This window comes from Sporobolomyces salmoneus (genome assembly GCF_050403485.1).
Source record: "Sporobolomyces salmoneus JCM6883 DNA, S_salmoneus_JCM6883_v1_ctg129, whole genome shotgun sequence".
Lineage (NCBI taxonomy): Eukaryota > Fungi > Basidiomycota > Microbotryomycetes > Sporidiobolales > Sporidiobolaceae > Sporobolomyces > Sporobolomyces salmoneus.
In genome coordinates, this window is record NW_027481034.1 from 1 (window position 1) to 9,809 (window position 9,809).

The 9,809-nt window shown below is 52.3% G+C and overlaps 3 protein-coding genes across 3 annotated transcripts; 1 reads left to right on the forward strand and 2 right to left on the reverse strand.

Annotated features, from left to right (window-relative positions):
- Positions 1-717: 717 nt before the first annotated feature.
- Positions 718-2,610, reverse strand: JCM6883_005441 (uncharacterized protein; the record flags this gene model as incomplete). Its single annotated transcript, XM_076635654.1, has 1 exon — positions 718-2,610. One exon carries the CDS (start codon positions 2,608-2,610, stop codon positions 718-720), a length of 1,893 nt encoding a protein of 630 aa, XP_076484361.1.
- Positions 2,611-3,572: 962 nt separating this feature from the next.
- Positions 3,573-6,533, reverse strand: GEM1 (ERMES complex Ca(2+)-binding regulatory GTPase GEM1; the record flags this gene model as incomplete). The annotated part of the gene is made up of 12 exons (XM_076635655.1): positions 3,573-3,834; positions 3,911-4,035; positions 4,105-4,176; positions 4,234-4,365; positions 4,430-4,922; positions 4,986-5,213; positions 5,274-5,731; positions 5,803-5,840; positions 5,906-6,055; positions 6,141-6,206; positions 6,281-6,387; positions 6,460-6,533. The coding sequence occupies 12 exons, from the start codon at positions 6,531-6,533 to the stop codon at positions 3,573-3,575; spliced, it is 2,205 nt and encodes a 734-aa protein (XP_076484362.1).
- A 1,100-nt stretch (positions 6,534-7,633) lies between these two features.
- On the forward strand, positions 7,634-9,542 carry JCM6883_005443 (DHHC family palmitoyltransferase; the record flags this gene model as incomplete). The annotated part of the gene is made up of 6 exons (XM_076635656.1): positions 7,634-7,900; positions 7,964-8,314; positions 8,378-8,479; positions 8,558-8,787; positions 8,849-9,247; positions 9,308-9,542. The coding sequence occupies 6 exons, from the start codon at positions 7,634-7,636 to the stop codon at positions 9,540-9,542; spliced, it is 1,584 nt and encodes a 527-aa protein (XP_076484363.1).
- Between the last annotated feature and the right edge of the window lie 267 nt (positions 9,543-9,809).

Sequence of the window (9,809 nt, forward strand, 5' to 3'; positions counted from 1 at the left end):
CACTGACTCGTTTTCTTTTCCCCGTTTTTAGCTCTACTTCAACTCTCTACTCGTTTCTCGTGAGTCTTTCAGTCCCTATCACTCGCTCAGGTAGCACAGTGTACTGACTACACTCGACGGTGACGACAGTCAACGCTCGCGCTGATCTCGAACGATACCTCTTTGGATCCGCTCCTTACCAAAACAACGAAGGACCAAAACTACGATCAGAGATCGGGTGAGCCTGGTCGACGAACAGTGGAAGCTATAGAACTTACTATCGTGTTGGACTTTGTCTGTCATCCTGAGCTGAGTGTCTCGGGCTTGCGCGAGGTCCGCATTGTCGATGACGAATTCGAGCGGTGGTTGTTCAGAGCAACCCAGCTTCGCAACTGTTTCCGCAACTCGTCGCAGAACCATGTGAGACGAGAGAAAGACCGAGGTACTGAGGGTCTGCGCTCTGAGGCCGCGGTCGCTCATTTCGAAAGGTCTAAGCATAGCGGAGTTTCCGCAGAGCGTCGTGCGAGCGACCACGCTCGCTCGAAGGGAAACAGCTCGGAAAGAGATCACGACATCTATCTTTCACAGAGAGTAATTAAGGAAGAGGACGAAAAATGGGGCCGTACAAAGCAGGAAAAGACGAAACAAACGGTATAAGGACGACTCGAACTGAACGGATCAACAGGGTGCTAGAGGTTCAGATCGATACAAAAGGGGTATAGTATAAGCAAGTTGATCTTAAAGAGCTTGAGGTAGGTTCGAGGCCTCGACGATGAGGTGAGGAGCGGGTTTCTCGATGTCGATCTCGAGTTGAGCGGCCCGGGTGACGAGTTCGTCCTCACTCATTTCGGCGATCGGTAGTCCTACGTCACTGGTGCGAGGACTAGGTGACGAGGCTCGAGAAGATGAAGGGGAGACGGAGGCGCCGGAAGAGAGGTCAGAAACGAGCGAAGGTGCGGTCGACATGGCGTCGTCGTGTTCTGGGTCCGAAGGGAGTAGAGGAGATGGTTCGACGGGGAAAGTCTCTTGCGGCGACGAGGGGAAGAAAGAAGCAGAAGGGGCGGTCGGAGAGGTGTCGCCCGAGACGGGAGTTGAGGTGGATCGACTGACGAGGGCGGAGAAGGAGAATCCACCAAACGAGGGCATCGAGGGTGTCGCCCTGTCGTGTTGAGCAAGAGTTGAAGTCGAGAGAGTGGAGGAAGCGGAAGTACGACGTTGTCCAGGGGGCGACCCAGACGATTGAGAAGATTCTCGTCGCGAACCGATCGAGAGTCGAGGGATAGACCAGCGAGGGAGAGCGGAGGATCGAGAGGTGCCAACCGAGTGATCGGGAGCGTCCATCGTCGGATCGGAAGGGAGCGGTGGAAGGGAGACGTTTTCTGGCGCAGCGGTGGAATCTGATTTCGAGATGAACTCCTTCAACGCTTGAAGACATAGCTCGCTCGCGCGTCGTCCCTCTTCCGATTCGGCCAATTGGATGCGAAGACCCTCGAGTTGTAGTTTGAGATCTTCGACCGTACTGCTAGTGTATGCGACGTTCGAATCCGTAGAACCTTGTAATGCGGTTTCACTCGAAGACGATCGTCGGCTGAACTGTTCGAAGACAGCGGCGGATTCTCGTCGACCTCGAAGGCGAAGTCCTGCCGAAGGAGGTCCAGACTCTACGTCTTCGCGATCCTCCTCCTCCTCTTCGCAAATCGAATTCCGGTTTCGCTTCGATGTGTTGCTCATACGACGGTTAGATCCGCCGAGGCTGAACTCGTCAGGAGCGAGGAAATCGGGCACTCCGGAGATCGAAGAGTTTCGTCGGCTGCTGATTTTGGTCGAAACAGCTCCTAGGCGAAGATCTCGTAGTCGAGCGGTACGATCCTCTTCCTCTGGCATGTGAGAGATACTGGCGGAACCTCGACGATGAGCGAAGCGGGCGAAAGGAGTGGCGGAGGACGAACTCGAGGGTTTCGGACCGAGAAGGGAAGAAGACGAGGAGGCGGGAGATTCGACGCCAAGTCCGAGTCCGACGACAGATGGTTCTTCGAGGGAAGGAGAACCGGAGATCGAGGCGAGACCGAGGGAAGAACGACGACGAGTGCTGCTGCCGTCAAGGAGAGACGATCGTCGGGTTGGGAACGAGAATCCACTGTTTGAGGCATCCATCGAGGCTCGTTTCGTTGATTCACCTTGTAGTCGCATCAAGGCCTTTCTCGAATCCTCGACCTTGGATCTCAAAATTGCGACCTTGTCCTCCTCCTCCTTGCGTTTCGCCTCAATTTCGCTAACCCTTTGCTTTTCGATTCCGAGCTGTTCGGCGAGATCGGCGAGAGATGCGCGTAGCAAGGCGACCTCGCTCGACTGATCCTCCTTGGCCGCGGTAGCGACAACCGTTTGAGATTGTCTGAGCTCTTCCATCTCTCGTGCCATTTCGTCCTGTCGAAGCTTCGTCGCCCGGAGTTCGGCGAGGAGAGCAGCGGCATCGAGCGAGTCGAGGGAGGGAGCAGGAGGGGTTGCGGTCGGGATCGGGTCACGCTGCTCGATGAGGGCGCGAAGTCGAGCGTTTTCTTCGGTTAAAGTCGAAACGAGGTGAACTTCTTGGTTGAGCATGGCGTCGATGGCTGCGAAGGATTCGTCGCTCATCTTTGGTTTCGGTTTGAGTCTATTGCGAGTCGTTTGGTAAAGTTCAGCGTGATTGCCTGACCAAATGAGCTAGAAGAGGGGACACTCACGCGAAAAGGTCTGTTTCGACTGTTTCTTCAGCGAGAGCTGGTTCTGTTTCCTCTTCAATCTGTTCCATCGCAGTCGTCGTCGTTGGTAGGTCGCAAAAGGTCAGAATCGCTCACAAAGAAGGAAAGGGAGGGAAGGGGACGTTTCGAGGGCGAGTCGAGGCAGGACAAGAATGTTTGACTTACCAGGAGTCGCGGTTTGTTTTCCTTTGTTTATCCCTTTACTCGTGTTCTGGTGTCTCTGATGTAGTTCCAAGTGCAGGAGGTGAGGGTTGTTTGCGAGTAAAGAGATTGTGTGTCGAACTTTGGTTCAAAACGAGATGACCCAGAGAGAGACGACAAAGGGACTGCGGCTGGGGAAGCGCTTTCACTGATCAGAGAATCGGCTGGCGAGGCACTGCAATGTGCAAATTGGCGGGTCGAATGGAAGGAGATTAACAAGATGGCGGGATAAAGGTAGAGGGAGAGAAGGAAACAGCTCGAGGTCTAGCTCCTCAGTCGAGTTGAGGTAAAAGTCGGCAACAGAACTACACATCCTTTCTTGGTGAGCTGTCGTGAAGGAAAGACTTCCGACAAAAGGACTCGAAGTCAGTTTTGTTCTCTCAACTTTCCGATTCCGGAGTTTTCGTCTTCGTTGTTCTAGCCACGTGTCTCGAGATGATATTCAGGCACTCAAACACGCCAATGCACGTGCGAGAAAGATGCAAAGAACCGAGATTCCGTTTCGACTTGCTTCTCCGAGGCATGACTCGCTCTTCAAGGGCAATATCCCCTAGGAGGGACGCAGCTCGTCGCTGCCGTGCGAAGCAATGTCCGAAACACCTTGTCTGCTTGACCTCTCGAGACCAACTCAGAGATACACAGACCCAATGGGGTTTATTTCCATCGACTGAACCAGTTCAACAGCCCTCCTCCTCCTCCTCTCGAGCCTCCAGATCCACCACTTCCTATCAGTGCTGCATTTGACCCAGGTCCAACGAGAGAAGCCGCCGCGTTGCTTCTCATCCACCACATTATCCCGACTGCGAGAGCGCCGAAAGTCGCTCCTGTCGTCAAAACGAGACCGACTGTGTTCGACGACGAGAGCCCGAGTATCGTAGAAGAGGCTCGGGAAGGGGCGTAAGGAATCGATGACATTCTGCGAATCAGTCGAATCAGGGGTTCAGCTTCATTGGGAGACGAAGGAGGAACGAAACGAAAAGAACGAGACGCACGGTTGGATAGCGATTCGTACGATTGTATGGAACAGATCTGCTAGCTCTCCTCGTTTGACGGAAACTGAAACTGGTACGCGAATTTGCAGTTTTCGACAATATGTATCTGGTTGAACTTCGTGTCGCTGTCAGCAAGGAGAACGAGAACGTCAGTGAGGAAAGCATGAAAATGAAGAGGCCGTGAAAAGACGGACTTGTTGAGCTAAATCGAGATCTGATTTTGTCGCGACGAAAAGAGACGGAATATCGTCGAGTTTGTATTGTTGCTGTTTCCGCGCAAAGATTTAGTACTGTACGACCTGGAGAAAGATTGAAAGACTCACTCGTAGATTCGATATGTAGCTGAAACTGTTCGTGTCGCTCGAATCGTAAACGAAGATCAAAACGTCCGCGAGTTCTAATTTCTTCTTATTCCGCAGAACCTCAGATTCATACGTGGATCCAAACTCTTGCAGCTGGAATGAGAACGAGCTTCGTCAGTACCGAGTGTAAACTTACAAAACGAGGAGAAACACTCACAACGAGATATCGTTCACCTCCTCCTTCCTCGACGCAATTCACGACACTCTTTCCCTTTCCTCTCAAGCTATCTCCCGTCGCGTTTGTGTTCTTGCCATTACTTTTACCGACATTGACTCTTCCGCGTTCACCTTCGCCTTCTTCCTCATTGAACCCTTTCCCGATAAAAGCTCTCAGCAAACTAGTTTTCCCACTCCCGCTCGCTCCGAGCACGTACGCCAAGAAACAATTTCTCTCAACCCTAACGTTCGGTTTCCGTCTTGATGGTCGACGAGGCTTCGTGATCTGTAGTGCGGAGGTTGTTGGCAGGAGTTTCGAAAATGCGGAAGAGGATTGAGAGGACGAGAAAGGGAAAGAAGAAGAGGACGAGGAGGCAGAGGCGAGAGGAGGTGTGACGGTGGCTGTAGTAGAAGAGAGCGAAAGGGACGAATGAGGATATCCGAGGTAAGCGAGGTATGAAAGTGTGAGAGTTGGATTCAATAGAGTGGTCATTCTTTCAAAGCGAAAGATGATCAGCTACGTCAACGTGAAAGGGATTTCAATGAGAGAAACATACGACCATTGCGCTAACCAGCCTTGCAAAGTCACTTCGCCTTTACTCGTTGTGACCGTATTCTCCTCGTTTCCTTGCCAAGGGTTGCCAGGACTCGTTTCGAACAAGTTTGCCAATTCTGTCGGGGACAATGCACCATCTCGGTCTTGGTCGTAAGATTCGAAGATATCGGTGAAGAATTGATACCCTTTCGGGGAGAGTTCGCAAGTACAATCTGAAGGAATGTCGAATCTGTAAAACGCAAAATCAGGTCAATACGACTCGATTGCGCGGAAGTTCTCGAGTACGTACCTCGGATGCAGGAACTCTTCCCTCAGCATCAGATCTTCTCCGTACCCAAAGCATCTCAAGGCTTTCCACGTGGTTTCCAGTCTCCCCTTTTGCACGAAGAACGTATGCAAAGCCAACCAACCTTCCTCGTTGATTCCCGCACGAGGTCCAGTCCCTTCGATACCACTCCCGTTCGTCATTGATTCGACGACTTCTCTCACTCCTTCCAGTTCTCGACTTTGTAGAGGGGCGTCGAAAACGAGAGTTTGGAAATCGTTCAGTTCTTCAGGCGACAGTAGACCGTCTTTGTCGGTGTCGATCAGGCGAAAGATCCGAGAGAGAGCAGAGATGCAGGAAGGTTTGAGAGTGTGGGAACGAGTGTCGTAAAGAGGTGCAGTAGGATGGAGGACGGCGTTTTGGGCGAAGAAGAAGACTTCGGAAATGTTGAGGGGAAGCAATGCTGAACACTCGACGCAGGTCTGTATAGGCGTAGCGTGGGGCTTGTCAGCAATGAGACTCGGCAGGCAGCGAGAGATGAGGGGAGGCTGACCTCGACTTCTTTGTATTCTTGCATTATCGGTACGATCTCTGTTCACCTCAGATTCGTCAGCATCGAGGAGGACGCTCAGAGGGACCTATACGTGTCGACTGACCTTCTTCGAGAGCTTGATTCGTCACGACTCCATCTCTGAGATCGATTTTGTTCCCGATGAGAATTACGGGAACATTGACTCCTAGACTTCTGATCGTCGGTAGCCAGTAGGTCGGAACTCGGTCAAAGGTGGTTGGATTGTCGATTGCGTCTATAGAGTCCGAGAGCGAGGTCAGCAGGTGACGAGCGCCGACGACGGCCGAGAATTGAGGAAGAAAGGGAAATCGAAAACTTGCAGACGATTGCGACGACGTGAGCTTTACGGATCTCGTTCACGAGATGGTTCCGGTCTTGGGGTCTCGCTGAATATGTCGAGTGTGTCAAAGTATGTCAGCTTGAGGTGTCAGCGAGAAAGGGTGGATGCCGAGGGACTTGCGAGAAGTATCAATGATCAAAGTCGTAACATCGTGCCCCGGTGTAACGCTCGGCGGGATCGTGACTTCTGGCAGTACTGTCCTCGGTGCTAACCTCACAAAGGACTCCCTGTACGTTCAGAGGAGTGAGTCGGGAACTTGTGGAGAGAGAAGGGGAAGAAAGGGCAGGAGGAGGACTGACTTGATCAACGATGATATGATTGTAGATTTACCCACGCCTTCATCGCCTACCAAACAGACTCGTACATCCCTCATCGTAGCGGTTGGCGAAGTGGTAGATTTTAGATCAAGATGGAATTCGAGAATCCTCTCTTCTTCTCCTCCATCTCCACCTTTACTCTGCGATCTCCAGTATGCCTCAAGGATCCAAGTTGAAGCCCCCTACAGGCGGAAAGACAAAGTCCTCAACCCAGAAGAAGCAACAACCGAAAGATCCTAAAAAAGGAGGCGAGTCTCTCTCCGACAGCTCTACACAGCTATCTGTACGAGATCTGACGATGCCCATATTCGTCCTGTAGCCCGTAACATCCCGCCCAAGAAGGCTGTCCTGGTACAGAAGGAGATTGTTCATCGAGTAAGTTTCCTCCTCACACCCTCTCTGCCTCTCCGTGCGCACTGCTGGAATTGTGAAGGAGAGCGAGCTGATCCGTCTACGTTCTCGTCGCAGAAAAATACCTCTTCGCATGCTTCCAACATCGAAAAGGGAATCGCCGCTGCCGCTCTTTCGAAAGGAAAATTGACCATCATGAGACCGATCGGGGAACAAGAGAAGAAGGAAAGAGAGGAGAACGGAAAGAAGTAGACGGAAGTACTCGCGAGGACGTACAGATGCGGGAGCTAGTCGACGGGAAGCAAGGGCAGTCGGTTCACGAGAATCGAGACGAGGATTTCGGGTTCAGTTTCTAGACGCATGCACGACGGTTTCAGGTTATTTTCTTGTTGTATGTATTCGGACATGTTTCATCTTCGGTATTCGTCTTGCGTCTTGTCCTGGCTCAGAATGAGTGAGGAGGAGAATATTGCGAAAGCGAGATTCCTCCAACTTCGTCTCTTGTTTCAAGTCTGTATTCGAGGTCACTCTGTCGCACCTCAACGTCGAATCCACGAGAACGTCCTGGTCTCTTCAGAGCCGAAGCATACGTCGCACCACTGAGCGGACCTTGCCCGAGGTTCCCAACTTTGCGCTCTGATTCTTCCCTTCTCCCACTCGCCTCGACTCAAACAACGATGAACACGGCCTAGTGATCTGACCTGGACAACTACCGCTACGATACAGCACCTTGTGACCAGCTCTCACGCCCCCCCGTCCCTCAACACCCCCTCCCTCGCTCTCTGACTCTCCTGCTCTCCTTCGAATGCTCCCTCCCCGCCGAGCTCCAGCTCCCGCAGCTCCTTTGCTGACCTTTCCACCGTCTCCCCCGACCTCCTCGACGAGACAATCGTCGCCTCTTCCTCCGATTGATCATTCATCATCGTTCTCCCTCCTCTCTTCGACTTCGCAGCAGCACAAACGACGGAAGACTCGATCGCTATGCTATAGAACACTGTCTGCAGTCCCGCTGGGCTTCATCTACGCTTTACTGTTGTTCTCTTTTTACGCAGTCGCTTATTCCCTGTCATTCGTGCGTATCTCCCTCTTCTCTAGTCGCGATCGAGCTGATCTCGAAATTCCGACGCGAGAACAGGACTACCTCTTCCGGAGTAAAGGGGAGAAACTGAAAGCAATCGGAGTTTGGATCTCGTATTTCTGGCTGCTGTACGGTTGTGGAGGAAGTCTATGGATGTGCTACTACAGAAGCGATGGGAACTTCGTCAAGCTGGACGAACACGATCAGTTCGAGCAGACAGCGCGGGACGAAGAAGAAGGGATCCGAGGAGGAGGAGGGAGAGTTTCGCAAGATGTTGAGGAGATGGAGGACGAAGAAGAAACGGAGCAACATAGGTTACTGGAGGGATCGCGCGCCGGGAAGGAACCGGGTGGTGCTACGGGGACCATGCAGGTCAAGAGTGATGGTACGAAACGGTTTTGTCGAAAAGTGAGTTTCGCTAGACCTCTTTATCTCATTGAGCCCATTCGCTGACGCCTCGCTTCGCTCTAGTGCAACATCCTCAAGCCCGATCGAGCTCATCATTGCTCGACTTGTCAACGATGCGTCCTCAAGATGGATCATCATTGTCCGTGGCTTGGTGGTGGATGCGCCGTGAGCTCTCTCTCTCTCCTGCTTGTACTTCTCACGATGCTGCCGGTGTACTCATCACATTCTCGCTCTCCCTCACAGGGCTACGCCAACTATAAATTCTTCCTCTTGTTCCTGCTTTACACCGGAGCCTTAGGAATTTACATCGCTTGCGTCTGCTTCTATTCCCTCGTCAACTATACATCAAACGAACCTTCTGGGTTCGAAATGGCGCCAATCTCGTGGGCTCTCGCGGCTTTGTTCGGAATTATATTTGGCTCGGCGACGGGTTTATTCGGATTGTATCATCTATACCTCGCAGCGAACAATCGGTACGTCCTTTGCAACGAGCTATGCTGTTGTACGGATGTTGACAGGCTTGCGGCGGTGTAGAACAACGATTGAAGCAATGGAATCACCAACAACTTTCCAAACGACTCTACCTCCTCCTCACCTCGTCGACATGATCGCTCCCCAACCTCACTCACAGCGTCGAAATGATCCACGAGGAGGCCCGAAAGCTCCGTCGATTCCGTCTCGAGCTCAAGTGATTCAACAGTTACATTCGAGGTTGAACCCGAAACAGAAGCTGAGGTTGAACAGGGCGAAACGGCGATACAATATCTATGATATAGGTTGGAGAGGAAACCTTAAGGAGATCTTTACGAGGGGTGGGGATGAGAAAGCGAGGCGGTGGACGACCGAGAGAGGGGAGAGGGGGAACGAAGGAGGAATCGGTGGAAGGCCAACTACGGGCAGATGGTGGGAATGGATGGTGCCATGGGGAGAACCGTGAGTGAAGCTTTCTGCTTCAGACGAGACTGATCTGACCCCGTTCAAATCGCTTCTTAGAGCCGGAGATGGATACTCATTCCCAATCAACCTCGAGAACCTGCGAAAGCTCGAGGAAGTATCGAGGGAGATTTGGGCAGAAGTAGAGGCAGATGAGAGGGAACGTTCTAGTAGGGGCGATCTGGCTCGAGGGAGATACGAAAGCGGGTTGACGAGAGAGGGAACGTTTGATGGAGAAAGCGGGAGTGAGCGATCGGGCTCAGAGGATGACGAGACGCCACTCCGGCGAGCTTAGTCTGAAAGACACTCTAAGCAATTCCCCTAATCGAGATGAGGGTGCGAAGCGAGTCTAGGCGGGGAGAGGACGAGTTCGATCGTTTTGGTAGCGAGCGGATCCAGAGAGGTAGCGTTCGAGATCAGCGCGAGCGTTGACTGTCGTCGCCGTAGAGTGTAGTCAGTACACTGTGCTACCTGAGCGAGTGATAGCGAGTGAAAGACTCACGAGAAACAAGTAGAGAGTTGAAGTAAAGCTAAAAACGGGGGAAAGAAAGACGAGTCAGTC